Raw genomic sequence first — 20,647 nt, forward strand, 5'->3', positions numbered from 1 at the left:
TGTGCGTCAAAACTCAGGCGACATAATTAATTGCAGCACTCCCTGAATTTAAAACTTGTGGGGCTTTAGCACCACTTTGCCAATCCTCTCAGCTTCAGCCATATCAAAACATGGAGACAAATTGAGCCACCTGCATGTCTCCAAAAGCTTGACAACTCATCTCACTTGCAAATTGCAAAGCATTTTACCCCCCCTACAAAGGAGCCCATAGAGGCTAGCAAGCGTCTCACCAGCCAAGGTCTGATAGGTCTTCATGCAGCTATGTGACACTTTGAAAACAGTGGAGACATTCCATAATACTGGAGGCTGGAAAAAGAACACGCAAAAGTGATGATAGTTTACATGCCCTGCACTGCAGTGCTGGTAACACGCTCCGAGCTGCCTGGAGTAAAGCATGATTAACACACTTGAAGGTATACAACTCAACAAGGCATGTTGGTTTTCTGTAAAATAACAATTATATAAAGCAGTGGTGACAGGCACATGCATGTACACGCTGAAGTAATCCCATTCACGTGAAAAGTTGCATTAGACAGGATTTTCTATATTGCAAAGCAGGCTGTTACGACGCCTCCCCGGGGTCATGTCTCGGTAATCTATAGCTGTGTAGTCTCCCCTGAGGTCATGAGGTAACAAACAGAAAAATAATAAGTGAAATTCTGTGTGAAAGGATCAAATAAATAGCATCTTAAGTTATGCACTTAAAATAAAAAGGCTTAAAATATGAAAGATCAATAACTAATACAAAGTTTTGCACATAAACATTAGCCCAATGACACAGAATGGAAATATTGGTAATTATGTTTATATTTTTCTAGATATTTTTAATGTATTGCATTTGCCTTTGACACTTACTATATGTTGATAATAAATAAAATGGCTGCATGTCTGTATATGGTGCAAATTATCCAGCAAGATGACTAACACTTAAAGAAATAAAATGCCTGACAGTTAATGAGGAAGACATTTCTATTCCTTTCATTAAAAGTTATTACTTTGTATTTTATGGTATTGTAATCCTCTCTATGAGCGATTTTTGTAATAGCATAAACCATTATTTATCTCAGATTAATTAGATTAAAGACCTTTTAAATCTCGTTTGGTGCAGAACGCCCATGGAGCTTCTCTTTTCACAGCAAAGAAACGCCAATAGATCTTTCCTGACAATCACTTTTTGCAGATTAGTGGATTGTTATTAATTGGTCAATTGGTTAATTGTTCTTTTTCTTAATTAGTCACCGCAGAGAAATAACATGCTTTCTTCAGTGACCCTAATTTGAGAGTAATGTGTTCATCACACAAGTTACAATAGGGGGTTCATACATGCAGGAAAATCTCAATTACTGGACAGAGCTATCAGCTATAATAATTACAGATCAATCCACTGATCCATAACAAAAATATTATCACTAGATACTGTAAAAATTATGGTGCAAATATATTTTTTTTTAAAACATTTTATCTCAGAGGACAAGCTGCACGAACAGATCTGCAGAAGTGTGGCATCTGTAGGATGAGGCAGGGTGGCACGTGTTTACATTCACACCTAAGACCTGCCTGGTAACAGCACATGTTCAAACTGGCATGTCAGCAAGAGGAGAATACAGGCTAGATATTTAAGAGGTAATGAAGGTGTTGCCGTTTGGGAATCCATTTACTGATCCACAGTTACTAAGAATGTTGTGTAGAATGCAGATCTGAAAATAAACAATGGACACAAAGGTCAGAAAATGACGAGCTTCCTGTTGTTTACACCACCATCTTCAATTTAACCAAATTAAGGGAAGTGTGCTTATCAGACTTTCTCTCAGGTAGCTTTGGCCTTGACTGTTGGAGGATTTATGCATGATGTTCTGTCAGAAACCCAGAATATTTCCATCACTACAAGCCAACGTTTGCCTCTCCCCACAAACTAGAAGCGGTCAGCAAATGGCTTGACTGGTAACCAACATCTACCACAGATATTATGGCCATGAGGAATTTATAGGAGATTCTGCAACAGTAACTGACAGCATTTCCCACTTGAGGCAAGAAAGGGGAAATGTGGGGCTTTAACTCCAACCCGATCCTCTGACATGATTATATGTTGTTGCCACTTTTTCTATGACATCTTTTAAAGACTTAATTCTCATAATACGACACAGGTTGATCATTGTCGTCTCCATGATTCCAAACAATTAGATTATTCAGAGTGCAAGAGAGCCAGACAACAGGTATACTTTGTAATAATGTTAGTAGGTTGCACCCTAAAGGATTTGTATACAAGTGAAAGTAAAAACTATTCTTGGCGGTTGTCTTAAAAGCATCATCACTTTACTTTTAGTGCGTAAATCTTTTGCACTGCACAATCTCGTTTTCCATTACAAATTTTTAAATTGCTTGTTTGCACAGCAATGACATGAAACCCCAAGACATCCAGAAAAACCTAAATTAATTCTCTGAAATGTCTACCCATGCCCAAAAACAACACACACACACTGACTGACCTGGTTCATTTATGTAACAGGTTAGCACTTCCTGATGTGCAGTGATGTCACATCCTACTGTCCCCCTGGCCATCCCTGTGAGCACGGCTCAACAAGGAGCTCTGTATGAGAGACCACGAAGCCAGACACTCAAAGACATTGGCAGACTTTGCTTAGCTCAGCCCAAATGTACAACACTCTCCCCTCAAACCTGGGCTTGTTTAGCTGCTGGCACCCGAAGGCATCATTCAGATGTATGCCAGCTGAGCTGAAGTGTGCCCGCAGAGTACACACTGCAGCATCACTACCAGTCCTCGTGCCCTCACCTTGTCTACCTTGGCACTTATTGAGTTTGATGGAAAAAAAAAAGTCCCACTGCAAACGACAAGTCAAGCGCCAGGCAGCATATTTATACATCTTAATTAGCAATAATGAAGCCGAGTACCTGCCAACAATCTGATGCCAGTGGTTACTGTGTCGTGTTGACTAGACTGTATGTCTGTTGTTTGTCTGCTACTTACACGAGAACTGCACAAATAAAATTGGTGAAAGGATCATGAGCTCGGCTAAAACCATTAGATCCAACAACAAACACGCAACGATGACTGATCTTTAAATGCTGGTAACACTTAAGCATGAATACATCACTTAATAACTGAGCTTATACCTATAGAAAGATTAAACCTGCAGGCTGCAGCATGCCTCAGATTAACAGAACATTATGAATGAGCAGGGGATGATTGTTAGTTATTCTCAGTTAGTCATGTTACAGATCATTCATTTCAAGGGGCCTGTCAGAACACGGCAGCAGATTCTGATGATGTTCAAACGCACCATCATGTAGAAGCTATGTTTGGATGCAAACATGTTTAGATCTGTCCGCCGTGATAACTTCGAGCCGTGCACGGGGAGACATTCTTTATGAAGTTGTGAAAACAAGTTGCACGGATTTCTTACCGTGAAATAGGCTACAGCCATCCTCTTGACGTCTGGATTTATGGCCTGGTAATTCCCCTCTGGAGTAATTTGGCTGGTACATCTGCAGCTTAGCAGCATTCCAGCAGAGCTCTCCTGTGCTGTGAAGTCAGGAGATGACTGATTGATTGATTGTATTACTCTAGTTTTAACATGGCTTTACTGAGCTATTGCAGTGAAGTTTTAATGTGATCTATCCAGCGAGTGGCCTGCGTGCTTCTGGGTTTGCCTGCTGTGATGCTCACAAATCATAGTTACAAGTGCAAAATAAGCCACAGCAATAACAACACATGCTCTGATGGATATTGTTTTAGATTAAGGGGAATTTATACTCCTTCAAACATATGAACATCTGTATTATAACATTCACAGAACATTAGACTGTATTTATGTGCAACTCTTACTAACTATACTGATATTTAAAAACTAAATAAACTCACAAATTACATTTTACATTGATCCCTCATTAATAGCAGGCTAAAGCGTGATTAAATACAGACTAATGTTTGCTCACGTTTGTCAGCACTTACCGAGAAGACCCAAACACTTCTTGCAAGCTGGACCTGTTCCCCCAAAGTTCTGCAAAAGGTACAATAAAGTGTTAACGAGGCGTGGAGAAGCAAAATTGCAGACTGAAAACTGACCACTATTTTATGTCACTTGTGTATAAGAAGCTAAAGTTATAGGGCGGACTCGTACTAATGATAAAGAGGCTCACTGGCCACTGCTAATTGTAAAATTAGCTTAACTAGCGAGCTAACGACAGCTAGCTAAACGCTGCCGCTAACAGCTAGCTAGCTAGCAGCTATGTGTACCGGAGCTATTTTAAGTTACAGAATCTTTACTTTAATATCACTGGGTAATATAACATACCTAGAAAGTAATATTGGTATGAATAAAATTGATATATGGTATATATAGTAAGGTACGTATTCGTTTGTTTGTAGTAAGGAATAAAATGTGAAAAAATATTCGAACTGTAAGCTAGCTAAAACAGGATAATGAAAATATAGCTACTGTAACTGCAATAAACGCAAAGTCGGATAAGGAGGAACATGGAGCTGTTGTGAGTCCTTATGTAGAAACACTGACCTCTAGGCAGAGCTGCCGTTTGCGCTGTTTTTGCCCGACACTGAACGTTACACCTGAATCACATGACCACCCAACATACACTTCACCTGTGGCGTCACGCTGTGGAATTTCAAAATAAAAGACATCGGGGAGGAAAAAATAAAGAAAAAGGTGGAAAAAAAACATGGAAAATCTACTATAATGTCAAATAAAACAGTGTTTAGTAATAACACACTCCATCCTCAGACACTATATGTAGTAACACTGACCCTTTATTTTGTCAACAAATCTCATCGGCATGTCCAATCTGATCTGAGTTTTGATTAAAAAAAGGTCTGACAGTGTGTGTGTGTTTTAACTTTGCATGCTTATTTAATGACCCTGCATCCCCTCTTGTCTTTGTGCTCCACCCTTGTTTGTGGTTCAGCGTGGACAGATTCTCCCTTTCCTCGGGTTGTCATCTGGCTTTGTTCACCTGATACCCGACGCGTGGCAGCTATCAGAGGAAGACAATACCATCAATAGGAGGAACAATGCCGGGATCCACGGCACGTTTGACACCTGATTTATCTCAAGCACCTATTCAGATTAGTTAACTATCCAACAAAGAGCTCTGCGTTGGATGGAGTGGGTGGGGTTTGATGCTCTTGGGAATTCGGAGGGGTTAACCTTGACATCTGGCCCCCGATCATCCAACAAGTTCAGACCAGCTGCCCAAATAGCTGTCTGCTGTTTTTCTCCAAAAACACCTCATCCATCTGCTGAATTTCTTGTCCTGTAAGTTTCTCCATGATTGCCTGAGGCACTTCCATTCACATGGACACGTGCTGGGTGACACTGATCCCTGACTTGACGCCCATCCATATTTAAAGGGGTGCGCAGGTGACCTGTGGGTGGCCCTTTTCTGGCACGCCAGGGCTCCCCTGCGCCCACAGAACCTTACATAACAACCTTTGGTTTGGATATTTCCTCAAATTACAGCAATATGATATAATGCACAATGAACTAATGGGCTTTAATCGTCGTGGCACACTCGGGTGACACGTGCCAGAGATGGGATCTGTGAAATCCAATCTCATGATGAATGTGTAAGGATGACAATGAGTCTGCCAATTAGCTTATGAATACAACAGGTGACACCTACATAAAGCCCCAATTACACACTTATTTATGTTCAGCGCCTGCCCAGGTGGACTATAAGTTAACACAGGAAGATGAAACATTTATCAGGACGCATCTGCAGTTACTTTGAATTTATGAGCTACATGGTATTGGGTAAAGTTTGACCTAATTATTTAGTCAGCTCGCACTTTGTCGAATTGTAAAATCTATTATACATATATATATATATACATACATACATATATATATATACATATATATATATATATATATATGTATGTATATATATACATACATATATATATATCCATACATATATACATACATACATATATATATCCATACATATATATATATACATATATATATACATACATACATATATATATATATATATATATATACATACATACATATATATATATATATATTCCTGGTTTCCATGGTTACCACTGATGCCTCACTTCCATTGTCAGCCTCCCAGAACATGGCAGCACTGGCAGCTGCTGCACTGTTGACATGCTCCTCTCCTCTTCAGGGACGACTAGATGGAGCCAGCAGGGGGAGAGGTCATGTTTTATAACCTGTGGTCGGAAAGACGGGGTGAGGAGGAGGGAGGAGTGGGGGAGTGAACCGTCCCCACAAAAAGCTTCAGCTGATAAACAACACAAGTGTTTCTTGTCCCCCCCCCCCCCCCACACACACACACACACACACACACACACACACACACACACTTCTTGTTGCACTCATAAGCAAATTAAAGTGGAGTTTTTAAACAAGCAATCTTGCTACTCTGCTGTCAAATGATCTCCCCCTTTTTTTTTTTTGCCAGAAGGGCATGGGAATTTCTCCGAGACAAAAGGAAGAGCCGCTCTGAGCAGAGGGGAAAACAAAAGCTTGACACAAATCAGCACAATTAGAAACACTAATCATGCTTTAACTGCCAGTAAGATCAGAGTTAATTGAGAGTGGCTTTTAATTTACCCATAAGAACGATAGGACAGGTGTTAAATGAAAGGAACAGCAATCCACTTTAAGGACGATTTGCATCAGATTTTACACTGCAACGTTTGATTAACCAGATCTGCTGCAGAATGCAATTATACTCGAAAATTCTCATTTCATTTGTGGTTACAGGCTTTTGATCGGCCTGCCTCTGAAAACAAACAAACAAAGAAAGCAGCCTTTTTTCCTTTTTTTTCCAGTGGATTTATTATTGAAAAGGACAATACAATCTTTCTTGTGCCTTTCAAGCTACATCCAGTGAAACATTGGAATCGGATTATAATGGTGGTGATACGATCTAAAAGTTACAAAGAACAGCACGTGGAGATCGGGTGAATATTAAGAAACGCATCACTGAGATCTGATGAGCGAGTGCTTCTGTTGGCACTTTACAAACTGTCCCCATGAACAGCATCATACTGCTGCCGTAATACACACATCTTCTACACCCCCATGTGTTTCCAGAGCTACAATAATAATAATAATAATAATAATAAACATACATTCTTGCCCCAAACATCCAGATATGAAAAGTCTTGCATATCAGCTACTGTGTGAAACCTCTACTCCTTCACAACCTACTGTACAATTCTGAGATAAATCACATTACAACAAGGTGAGAATAATCCAGTCTAGAGGACTGATAGTGCCTAGATCAGGCAAGGCCATGTCTTTTGGCTTGTGTGTGCGTGTTATGATCAAAACAAATGATTGACATGCAAAAAATCCAAACAAACATCTATTTTACATCACAAGGCGTGTGTCTTGATTAAAACGTAAACCACTGATATTTCCTCTCCAGCATGTAATTATGTTGCAGTGGTCAACAGTACAATTCTGTAAAAGTCAATGAAGCTTTGCTAACTGGCCAGATCATTTATAAACATCCTTTTCTTTACTAACTGTGCCACATTACAAGCACCATCAGGGGATTTAGCTGCAGCTTAACTCTTACTGTCTGGCAGCTGTTTGTGGCCTATAAGACTCTGAGGGGCTGTGAGATCCGGCTCATCGAAAGGTTCAATGCATGCTTCATCAACAAGGGAGGGGAAAAAAATCCTATATATATATACACATATATATAAACAAATATATATACATACACACACATATATATATATATATATATATATATATATATATATATATATATATATATATATATATATATATATATATATATATATATATATATATATATATATATATATATATATATATATATGCACTGTTTGAGGGCAGACATTCACCTTGATGCATGTGAAACTCAATCTGTACAAACTCAAAATGAACGCACAGGCGAACTTTAAAAAAAAAAGTAAGGAAATGAAATGTTGCCTGTAAGCATTTTTAAGTGCTTTGCATATTCACACACTGCCGTTTATGATGCAGGCAAGTTGTTGAATAATGATGCAGGGATTTGTTTTCAACACACTGCTGTGCTAGAAAATGGTTTTCATTTAAATTTGTGTCTCACTTTGACATCTAGCAAAGCACCAAATTATGTTAAAGCATAAAGCACAGGCGTCAATCACCATAAAAGAAGAAGTGACAGGCAAAATTAATTCATTTGAACAACTCACCTCCCCCATTTTTTTTTTTCATTTCAACTAAATAACCTCAGGGTGCAAATCTATTCAACACTATAACTGTTCTCCGGCTGATTTTAGTTGTTATTTCAGCAGTTTAACAAAGCAGTGACACCAGTGTAAGTCACCTGTTTTGTGATGGTGCAAATCATTTATTTCAGCTCATGGATTATGATATAATGCAAGGATGTGTCGTTCTATTTTATGATAATAATGAAAAAAACAGATCATCAATTCAGATGTTCTCTGCGTCATCTGACAAATAAACTTTTATGTAACTGAATTCACTTGATTCATGCATTACGTCATGCAATTTATCAACTTCAAATCAAAATTACATTTGCTTTGCAAAAGAGCGTCAACATGAAATCACTCTAACAGCGTCTGTTTGTCTCAAATGAGGGAGGTGAACATGTTTCCTGGTTATTCTAACTTTGAAGAGCCTCAAACCAAATACCTCCCTGAAGAGCACAAACACTTTACAGCACAGCAAAGTGTCCAAACGCTCAAAGACTGTGAGGAGATATTACACAATTCTATGTACAATGGAAGCATTAAGAGCTCAGAAAAGGTCCATGTCAGTCCTGTACTGTTACAGTAGAAGGTAAAACATGAGCGCACATGTCTTACACTTGGAAGGCAAACAATTTCCATCATGGAAACCCGACTCTTAACCAATTATCTTCTCAATTAACATCACATAATACTCATGAATCACACTGATTCAGATGTTTTTTTATCATTATAAAATGCAAATCTTTGTCCTGATAGGAAGGAATGTACCCCACATCATCATCATCATCATCATCATCATCACAACTGTATCATCCGAACCTCTTGTCCAATTCTTGTGCGAATAAAGAGAGGAAGAAAAAACAGAATCACCCATGAAATGATCTCTTTGGATGCACCAAATACTTTAAAGGCAGGCGAGCATCAATGGCTTTGTCACCGGACCGTGTATCACTACACACTGTAGAAATTTCAAAGCCGACCAGAATACATTCAGTAAGAGGAGATTTTGGCTTTTAGGTCCAGAAAGAGATCATCCAATAAGACTTCCACAGCAGCATGAAATGATAATAACAATAATTACATACTGAGTTTAAGAGTGATGTCACATTCATGAAAAAAAAAAAAACAGTGTGTGTGTGTTTCAACAGCTGACATTCACAAATACAGTGTAGCAGTTTGTCTCACCTGTGGTGTGGTGTCATACAGTGTGCAGGTCAGATATACAGTATAAGACTGTAAAGTAGTTTCAAACCGATAAACACCAGCAGGACATGGTGGATCGTGGGCTGATATAAATATTTGATCATATTAAAAATGGCTAATCAGGAAATATTTAACACTGTAGGTGAAGCTGCTTTCCAGCATACAGGAATACAATGTAAACCTAACAATCAGTAACTATAGTAGTGTTAAAAGGCCTCCACCTGAGACCAAACATCAGCTTTAATTCAGTTCATTTTGGTGCCAGCGGTGAGATCCAACAGCTGCGCAGGAGCTCATTCAACATTTGTTCTGTAGAAACAGATAAATTAACAGCTAACATAGTGCAGAGTCAATGACATTAGCATCAAACTGCTGTTTGTGACCTACACAGCATCCACTGATTGTTCACCTTGAGTTAGCATCGCATGTGAATGTTAGTGTTTTGGAAAATAAACCCAGAGGCACAGCTCATGGATCCTGAACTCACGAGTTAATCAATGAGCCGTAGCTTTTAAGTGTTAATACAGTAGTCGTTTCAACATGAAGTACCTCACAACACATTAAATAATATTCATATGTAAAGGAGCATTTCTAGATAAAGATTATTCAGCATATGCAGCTGGGTACCATGGAGGGATGATGCTCCACACTTTCCCATCCATCAAATCGATATTTAGAGTTTACCTCCATGTGATTAAAATGTAAACAAAAGAATTTAAAGCAACACGTTTGATTATTGCACTTTAAGTCAGAAAAATTATCACCTCCAGCAAGTCGAGACCCTTTAACTGGTCCCAGAAAATGAAACGATAGTCATCACAAAGAAAAAAGTGGAGTCAGTAAATAACAGGAATGTGTCTCAATGAACTAAAGAGAGAGAGAGAGCAGACTCCCAGCAGCTTCTCAGTGTAACTCTTCTCCGGTCGTTCTAACAATCTCCATGAATCACTCAGGCTGAATTCATCCACATCTGCAGCATAGAGGACGATGCTGCCTCCTGTTGTAGTTTCAGACTCGATTGTAAACACAGTAACTACAGCTTCATCATATCAACCACTTGACCATCTTTCAGCAAACTACAGCATCTGGTAAACATAAATTTGGCAGCGTTTACACTGTAAGAGCTTGACGGCAGACGATGGCAACTGTGTGTGTGTGTGTGTAACAGACCTCTGCGAGTTCACAAGTGCACACGATACAAAGCAAAACATAATCAAATGTCTTGATTTGATTTGACTTGATGAATTGATCCTGTTTAAGTACCTAAATGATTACTTACCGCGGCAAGTAATCATCATAAAATACAAGTACAGGAATGTCAAACTAAAAAAAAGGTAAAAACCTGCATGACCTAAAATGACCAAACTAAAAACTGTCTATAAAAACTATCCATAGAATAAAAAGGTTCTCAATCATACCATTTGTTCCCACTAATTTTACCATGATACTGATACAGGAGCTATTGCTAAACCTTCATCAGTACCGTCTTCTTTCTACTTCTTAGAAAGTTTACCCGCCTTCTTTTTTGGCTCATAGGGTGTTCGTAGGATGCTGGGCGTCTCCTCCATGACGCGTACGAGCAGGTTATCGATGTAGTCTTCCAGCTCCCTGATGTGGGCGTCTTTTTTTTTCACCACCTCCTTCTGCTTGATGAGTTCCTGCACAACTTCCTCAAAGGACAAGCTGCTGTAGGCGGCCACGCTCTCTCGGGTCACCTCCTAAAAAAAAAGAGAAGAAGAAAGAGAGTGAATGGTGAATTAGGTGTATTGAAAGTTAAAAATGGATCCATACCATAGATAGCAAGAAAATGTGGCCCACTGCTGGCATTGATATGACACACGTGGGCTTCATCTGGCCCCGATGAAATGGATCTCCCGATGAGTGGTCTCTAGTGGCCCACAGGTAAAAAAGCAAATGTGGCTTAAGATTCCCAAATTTATCGTGGGCCTCTTCTGACTAAGATGTGGCACAGTAAGCACCGGGTAATCTGCCTGTGAGTCTATAGTGGTCCAGATTTGGGCCAGTTGTGGTTTATTTGGTCCATTTTGGCAGAGATGTGGCTATGGTCTGGCCTGCTTGCGGCTCAGATGTGGATGTGGATCAGACTGCTGTCATTCTAAGTGGGCCAGATAAGAGCGCTGAAGTCAGCCAGATTTGGGCCGCACTAAATTTTTCCAACTGGGTAATGTCCTCACAAATAACCAGCACATTAGGAAGGCAGTGGCAATGTTGCTTTCTTTTCAGCCAGGTGCTTCATCACCGTCACAAACCTCACTTCTGCTCCACCTTCTTAAACCTGGTTAAGGTGTTAAAACACCAGCAAACCCAACCTACAGTATGAGGCATCGTCCCATCTCTGTTAGCCATGGTTGGCTACCATGGTGACCAATTACATATGACCGCCTGATATACACACACTGAATATGAAGCATAGTATTGTTTTATATAAATACACCAAATATGGCTGAATAATCTGAGCGATGTGATTTTCTGACAGTCAAGTTTTTATGTTTGCTCATAACAGAGACAGAAATAACAGACCAATTAAGTGTGCTAGTCTAAAGTGACATAAACTGATATATTCATCTTTTGTTCTCTGTTGATAATAAAGACTAATTGAGAGATGCTAAAGTGCTACTCCAGCATGTCAATGGATCCTGTGGCAGATGTTGTGATCTAATACTGTCAGCAGTGTTTATAACTAATCAAAAGCTGTTTAATGGCTTTAATGGGACTTCACTGACACACAGCTAACATCTTGACAAACTCTGAAAAACATTACAGCACATATAATCTATTTAATTAAGAGTGGGCACAGCCTGACAGTATTTAACTGTAAGATTCCTAAAAAAAAAAAAACGGGAATCTTTGTGTTGAGGAGGAAATGCCAGGCTGCATATTTCGAGCAATTAAAGGTCAAGCTAATAAATACCAAAATAAGGATGCAACCCAAGTCCAGCTTTGCTCTTTGAGGACCGTCTATTTGGACGGAGCAGTGTGGTACGGTATGTGCAGATCATATTGCGCGGGTACGAGAGGAGCTGTAATCGTTTTTAATGAGGGACCACTTTATCGCTTCAGTGCTGGGCATCCTCCCCCGAACGGATGGAGCAGCAAAGCCCTCACCCTGTTTAAAATACCACACTTATCAGCTTCCACTCCCATGCACCATTCAAGCCTGTACTGCTGGGTAAAGACAATGCCGAAAGACCTGAAGCAGGACTGCTTACCAGGTATCTTATCGCTCCTAACAGCACAGAGGCTACTGTGGGGCGACACAACCCAAAATGAAATATTTGCCACAGAGATTAAATGTCCGACGTAAGGAGGGTTTCAGGAACAGAGCTCGGTAACCTATTCCTCACACACACACACACACACACACACACACACACACACACACACAACACAAAAAAGCATCTCGCTGAAAGATACTGCACTTAAGCCATCTGAGAAGGAATAAGAGACCCGACAGCCATATGGAAGTGGATGCTGGTTTCACATACAAGTGTGTGTACATGTACATGCACACACTAATGCTCCCTCTCACACACACACACACACACACACACACACACAAAGCATACTAATCAGGAGCTTTAGTGGCTGGTGACAAAGGCCTGGAAATGACCATGAACTGGCAAAGTAATGATGACCATTTTTCTGCGATCAGTAGTAAGGAGAAGATAAGGCGCACACTTGGCATTCTCCAGTTGTGTCATTACAGTTTCTAATGAGCTCAGCTTTGAGAATCTAAAAGCTCGGTCCTTTGAAATCTCTCACTGCCCTCCCTCACCCCCCCTGCGTGTGGTTAATTAGGGCCTTGAAGCAGAGGAAATGGGAGCTGCCATTTCTGCAAGGCACAGCAGCATGCACGGGGGCACATGTGTGGATACCGACAGCCCTCAACACCCACAAAGAAAGGTGAGGAAAGCCATTATCAGCATTCTCCTTCTCATTTAGGCATCAGTTTGGCTACTGCTCCCCCTTGCTCCCTCATATATACCAGATTTGCTTTGTAATAGTCTTCAAATTTTAGTTTTTTTTTTGTTGTTTTTTTTTTTTAAATTGGAGGATAATTTAAATAAAACTAAATTGTTAAAATATCCTGTACAATTAAATGACATTTCTATGCCTTCTCTCAACAAGAAGAAAAAAAAAATTGCAATTACAGAATCTGTGCAACGCGCCACCATGACTGACCTTACAGCCCGAAATTTCACACCACTTCAAATTATGATTGAATCAGACATGATGACCGATGTGTGCAGCTGCTAATTAGTTGAATGGCACATCAGAATGTTCCAAGGCCTCCGGGATCAATGTCACCAGCTGCTATGTCAAACGAAACTTAAGAGTTCTCAATTAAAAATCTGCACGGTACACTTTAAGTGAGGTCATTTTTCCCCAATTTGTTTTTTTTTTTTAAACCATCTCAGTCTTTGTCAGGTAAACATGACAACTTACAGCATCTTCACCTGGTGGCAAATCATTTGCTTTTATAGAGTCGCAGTTTCTCTTACATTTTTTTTGTCCTTCTTCTTCTGGCCGAAGGTGATGGTGTCTGTTGGCTTCTTATCACTGCAAAACAATCAAACACAAAGTCACTAATCACATAAAAGTACTTCAGTATATAAGGCATGTTCCATCAGCTAATAAGGCAAAACTGTGAGAAGACAAGATTAAAAAAAAAAAATCTAAATATGCCTCGTGGCACCAGTACATTTACTTGAAACTACCTTTTGAACTCATGCACCATATTACAAATGACCACTGAGCCAGTGTATGACAAAGGCAGCTGTAAAGATGATGGACTTGTGCCTACAGAGATAAGTGGTTAATTGGGTGGTCTATCTCGGCAGAGGATCTCATTACTATAGCTCAGAGGGCTCTGTTATCAAGCCCAGGCACTCTAAAGAGCCACTAATGACACCTTCCACTCTGATAAACCAGAACTTAGCCACAGTGCTCACCAACTCTTTATGTAACACAGGAAATGCATGTAACCGGCCCAGTGGAAATGTTAGAGCAACAATATTTGACAACAGAATGAGCGGCAGAGAGAGAGAGAGAGAGAGAGAGAGAGAGATGGGTCGATCAGATAGTAGATTTTAATCAACGAGGCATTCAAAACTTTATGGGAATGCTGTGACTAATATCCTGTGGAGCAGAGGCTGAGGTATGGGGTAGTAAAATCGTGCTTTGGGATTGTGAGATGATTCATGGAATATGATGAAAAACACACAGGAGTGATGTGCTAAAAATGGATAAAACCACTGATGTACAAGAGCTGAAAACAGACTGAAACCACGTGGATGGAGGAAGTACACACATGGAATAAAATGAATATTTTGGGAAGTTATGAATGACTGGCAGTGTGTTTTAAAGACCAACATAAATGGGACTACCTGGCTTTGTAGCTGGAGCTGAATGGGTTGGTGTCTGCTTGAGAGTCTCCACTAAAGGGGTTGGGGGACCGTAGGTCTCCGGAGCTCCCCGAACGCCCCCCGTTGCTGGTCTTGCGGCCTTCCTTCTTTCCCGTCACACGTTCCAGCAGGCTGACCTTCTCCTTTTTCTCCCTCCGCTCCGCCCGGTCCCACAGCTGCCCGTGCTCCCCCTCAAATGGGTTGCGGTTGCGTGGGAGCGTGGCATACTTCTGTGGCAGGGTGTCACTGATATCAGTGAAAGGGTCACTCTGTGCTTCGCTGTCCTGGTAGCCTGGCACCTCGCTCTGGGAACGCCTGTGAGGGCCACCTGTACTTCCTGGAGGAGATACCAAAAATATGTGATGTATGTAAAAGTCACATTCCTAAACTGATTAATGCTTGGTTATTATCATTAAAGACATCTGGAAAATCTTATGCTAATCAATTAAAACTGCTACACAGCTACACTTAAACAGAAGGGTCAAAACGGGAGGCCTGTGCAGCTTTTGTACTTGCTGGTAGCAGAAAGGTCAAACACTGATATAAAAGCAAACATGACAACAATAACAACATTTATATTTAATGTCCCAAAACAACAGCATCCCAGACATAATAAGACCGACACACGTCACAAGAGAGAAGTGTGCTTTGTTTTAAGAGATGCCACAATGCAAAATACTATAATTACAACCCTGCTCTAAAAATGCAGCCTGTCCCTGTCCACAAGAAGGGACATCATCATCATCATCAATCTTTTTGAAACAGACAACAATAAAAATGTCTCTGCTTATCCAAAAAACTATTAGATGCATTGATGCTCACCACTCTCTTCTATGGAGTTCATGGAGTCCAGTTTGGGTCGGAAATGTGTCCCAATGAGATCGGACATGGAATGGGCTGCGGACAGTTTATGGGCCCCGGCGAGCAGCGGCCTCTTGACCTTTGCTTCAGGCTGAGGTTGTGGTTCTGGGGCTAAGGACTGGCGGCTGGGCTCCGAGTCACAGACAGCGGACCGAGGCAGGATGGCCGAGGATGCGTCACCGAAGCTGCTGTCATGTTTGCGGCCCTTCATTTTGTCCTTCAGTTTGGAAAAAGGCGAGCGTGGCTTTTCCTTCATGGAGAGGTCAAACATGCTGGCTGTCATGTTGTTCCTCATGAACTGAATGCTGACTTGGATGCGACCTCGTTCTTTCTTCTTCTTCCCCGGCTTGGACTCCAAGGAATACCAGCTAAAATGAGAGTGTGTAAGCAGGAAGCTTAGGCTGAGCAAATTCAATGAGACAATTTATATAAAAAAGGAGGATTTATAAAAATCCGCTGAGTTGATTACATGTACGTAATTCAGCATAATTCAGAAAGACAGGTATACAAAGTCAGAATGTGGTAAAAGTCCCAACACATTCAAACAATATGACAAATGGAAAAAAAAAAGCCCACATTCTTTCTAATGTGCTCTACCTACTTCTTTATGGACACCACTGAAAAAGCTAATTTGAGCAGACTAATCCCAAAGCTACACACAAACGAAGGGGCTTAAATCGTTTGAACTTTTTTTTGACACAAGTGAGAATACAATTTATCATTCAGAGAATAAACACTATTCTTTGCAAACTGAACATAAGAAATAGCCTGCTGCAGAATAATATGGGCCATTTCAGGCTGCTTTTTGGGCTCCTATTTGTTTAACCTCTCTGCTTTTTCAACTGGAAGTAATGGGATTTATGCCTTCGCTCTGAGCGAAATAAAGTGGCATTTGCACAAATCTGGCCTTTGTTCAGAAATGCAACGACAAGCAATTGGGAAGCTGCAAAGCCACATGGTGGGGCGACACAACGGTTCATACATGCTAATGAGTCGTATCCTCTGTATTATAGGGCTTGTGACAGTGTCCATTAGGAAACCCGCGTATGAATAAACAGAGCAAATATTATCAGTGTGTTCTGCCACAGCAGTATGGAAATCGTGGTAGGGTTTCATCAATATAATCAACTTTTCAATTTTTTTTACACTGGAGAACCCTTGACCTAAAACACATTTGCATAAGTGTATTTATTTTAGCACCATTGCTGATATTTCCTGCTGGATTTAAGTCAAGATCTGCAGTATTCCTTGTCCAGCATATAATTTCACTTTGCTTTAATCCAAAAAAAAAAAAAAAAAAAAGTGTTGGTATTGGCTTTTAAAAAACCGCAGCTGTTGAACGCTATTCTAAACTGTCTAGCTCGTGGCTCAGGAGTACAGTCATGAAAGGCCTTATTGGGTCCAATTCCCAGGCTGCGGGCCGTGCTCAGGCTGATCAGCAGCCACAGCATGCCGCTGCTGTGGGGCCGAGGCTGCACCTCACGTGTGTCTCAAGGCCAAGATAAACCTCCCTGTGCTTGGAGCCACAATCCTCCCACTCTGGCCCAGACCGCTGGGAAACTCCTCACAATCAACAAACACAGGTGTGCGATAATTATGGGCTGCCTACTCAGATATCAAGACGGGCTTTCCTCCCCAATATGTCAGTTCAAAAACATTGCGGATGGGCCGCGGTGAACACAGACCCACTGTGGAGTGTGGATATAGTATCGAGGGTCCCGGCATCATTGTCAAACATGGCTGCGGTGCAGGATTAGGCCAGCAAGCAACACGGGCATATCCATTACAGAACCGCGGCTGAAAAAGTGCACAGCCTGGAGGTGCATCGGTTCAAGCACCTAAATAAATAAAACCCATCCACACTGATTGTAACATATTGTGATTCTCCCAACTGATGGGCAAAGAGGAAGTGTGCTAATGTCTTTCCAGGCTGAAATGTGCAGTGTGTTAATTAACACCAGATCCAATTTGGTTACTCAGTTCCTGTTTGCTAAATGTTGGGTTAGGAAATGTGTGTGTGTTGGACTTGTGAGGGTCAACAACCCAAGCGTAGCCAAATATAGCACTGCCTCTTTCTCTAAACACTGTGATAGTTTTTTTCTACATTTAATCATTATTTTTTCTGCTCAACTCTTTTATAAAACACAGGGGATTACCCTGATACCAGCATGGGTTTACAGTAAGGCAGGTTAACAGCCTTCACAAGTGACATGTTTATAAAAAAGACTGACTCAGATCTACTAACGCCCACTATTGTGAGGCAATGTCACGCCTATAGGCACCTTACAATCTCTTCTTTTTACATGCATTCCTTTTGGGCCTTGAAAGTCACCCAGGTTATTCAGACCGGATCAAAAACATTAAGTAGAACAGCTAAACTTTACTTGACACGATTAAAAAACAGGCACTTCTGGGTGCAAAAACATATTCTATATTCTATAACACTTAAAAAAAAAAACAGTCAACAGGAGTGACTAACACAACATGTTTGGCCAGCTCCACTCGTTTCAATTAGGGCAACAAGAGCTCAACATGTCAGTGATTAAGCTAAAAATAATCTCCCAACAATGTAGGGCAATTCATTGCAAAGCTTCAAACAATAGAGGGCCAAGCAAGATGGAAAAATTCAAACAATATGTGGTCACTAACTGAGAATAAACGCACTGCCTCATCTCTGACGGTTGTGTGTGAACTGTTTCTGTTAGACCAGTTCACCTACTGTGTTACAAATGATTTAATTTCTGCACTTTAAATTAAAACAGATCTACCAAATAAAATGTATTTCTAACCGGAGTGCATGAAAAGAATAAAGTCAAGACAGTGCAATTAAATCATGTGGTGTAAAAAAAAAAAAAAAGTTAGGTCATGAACCTAATTAAGAACAAAGTGCATATAATATGACACGCAAAACACAGCACGGTGGTGAGGCCTATTATAGCAATAACACGTGTGGCAAATGTGACAAATGGCATCAGATTTAGCACATGCTGTAACCCACAATGACTGGAATAGTTGTGCTAATATTGTCCTACTTCCTCTTCAAAGGCTGGGTTCTTAATGACATTCTACATGCCATTAAACAACACTGAAATTCTGCAGCAATGATTTATCCCCTTATTTTGAATTAGTGGTTAGGGCAGTGCAGAGGAGCACAACAGTAATCAAACAATGAAGGCATCCAGCACATTCTTTGACAGTTGAGATACTTACTCAATTTTCTTTCTCTCCTTGTTATCAAAGATTTCATTGAGGTTGATGGACCTTTGGCCCAGAAACTTGTCCATCCCGACCAAAGAGCGATGCATTACAATAAGGCAGAGTTCGTATACCTCGGGGTTACCCTCCAACAGTAAACCAGGTAATTCAAAGGAAGCTTCTTCTCTCCAGACAGGGTTGAGTGTCTTTTCTGCCACTGATGTCGAGTACTTTTCCTTGCCCAGCTGAATGATTGTGTAGGCATCATTGGTGCCATTTTTGCCTTTGGGCTGTAAACCGGTTGCTTGAAGGACAGTGGCTTGGACATGGGTTGGAAACCACTTTTGAGACTGCTCGCCCAGTGACATCGTCAGCACGGGTTGTTGTTATTTAACTGAAATCCATTCAAAGTAGAATAAAATATGATTGTTGCGTTATTTTAGAGAGCGTGAACATAACTACAATCATGATTTACTATGGTGTGTTGTCCATATCCGAGTGGTTTATGTGAGTACAGTAACAACCTTTGCAAGCAATGACAAGCCTGACAAACTGAGCAAGCCTCATTTTCAATCACATCACAGATGTCCAAGCCACTGGTGAGTCATCTGCAAAGACATAAAAAGACAGAACGAACAGCATCAGTATCTTTTCCCAGAACCACAACGTGACTCATAAGGGAGCACAGGGAGCATTGATAACTAGCCAGCTAATGATTTATTAGCCAAATTCGACAGCTGTCCTTGGCAACAAGATGAGAATTTGAAGCAGACAGAAAATAAAAATTAGATTCTCTATAGTGATTTTATACAAAATCTATAAATATTTTTCCTTAAGGTGTAGCATCAGGGCAGAAAATGATGATCTCATGAGGTGACACATTCTGGTTTATTGTCATTGAATTAGTGAGTCATCAAGTGGGATGATTGTTGGAAATATTATATTAAAAGCAATATAAGAAGCTCTGCCAATACTCAAGTAAAACGTGTGTTTACGTGACTCATATCTATAGTTTGTCTCCTTAAAATGAAGAGACTTAGCTGAGTTCCGAGTGGACTCAGCTAAGTCTCTATAGATTGGAGCACCTTTCCAGTCATTAAACTGACTCTAGACACATTGAAAAGTAAATTAAAACACTGAAAAGCAATACAAACGTACGTTAACATGAAGCTTTGCTACTGTTACATTCATATGGGCTGCATGCAGGAGAGCGTTAGCTTAATGTGGCTAGCCACTGAGCAAACCCAACATCTCACACACAAACACCTTTAACTTACCTCGGTGTCATTTTTTTTTTTTTTTTTACCGACACTAGATGGACATTCAGCACTTCAGCTCAGCAGGCGCTGCTTTCACAGACACATTCATACGACGTTTTCTCGGGCAAACGCCTGCTAATGCTAGTTGTTGTTTCTGTAGCAGTCCATTGCTTCTGTCGTCCAGCGGCGAGCTTCACTTCCTGGTTTGACGTCACTTCCTGCTCACCCCGGCTAGAGTTCACGCGTCAACAAAAAAAAGATAAGATAAAATAAAATAAGGGTAATAAATAATTAATAAATAAGTAATAATAAAATAATAAATGCGTAATATAAATGAATAAAATAAGGAGTATGGACGTTAGCGCTCACGATGCAGGAGAATTAAAAAAAAAAGAAAAATATAAAACAAAGAAAAAGAAACAAACACACGAAAAAAAGCGACAAACGACGTAAGACGT

At 40.4% G+C, this 20,647-nt stretch overlaps 1 protein-coding gene across 2 annotated transcripts; it reads right to left on the reverse strand.

The window, feature by feature from the left end:
• Positions 1 to 7,854: 7,854 nt before the first annotated feature.
• Positions 7,855 to 20,374, reverse strand: rab11fip2 (RAB11 family interacting protein 2 (class I)). Of its 2 annotated transcripts, XM_028423950.1 has the most exons (7): positions 20,208 to 20,374; positions 19,455 to 19,538; positions 18,946 to 19,324; positions 15,697 to 16,103; positions 14,857 to 15,211; positions 13,972 to 14,029; positions 10,942 to 11,166 (listed from the first exon to the last, which is right to left on the reverse strand). In XM_028423950.1, the coding sequence occupies exons 3-7, from the start codon at positions 19,296 to 19,298 to the stop codon at positions 10,942 to 10,944; spliced, it is 1,398 nt and encodes a 465-aa protein (XP_028279751.1). In that variant the 5' UTR covers positions 19,299 to 19,324; positions 19,455 to 19,538; positions 20,208 to 20,374. The 2 variants fall into 2 exon arrangements, with proteins under 2 accessions (XP_028279750.1, XP_028279751.1); XM_028423949.1 differs by having other exon boundaries at positions 7,855 to 11,166; positions 18,946 to 19,538.
• Positions 20,375 to 20,647: the final 273 nt, after the last annotated feature.

Source organism: Parambassis ranga, chromosome 15 (assembly GCF_900634625.1).
Source record: "Parambassis ranga chromosome 15, fParRan2.1, whole genome shotgun sequence".
Lineage (NCBI taxonomy): Eukaryota > Metazoa > Chordata > Actinopteri > Ambassidae > Parambassis > Parambassis ranga.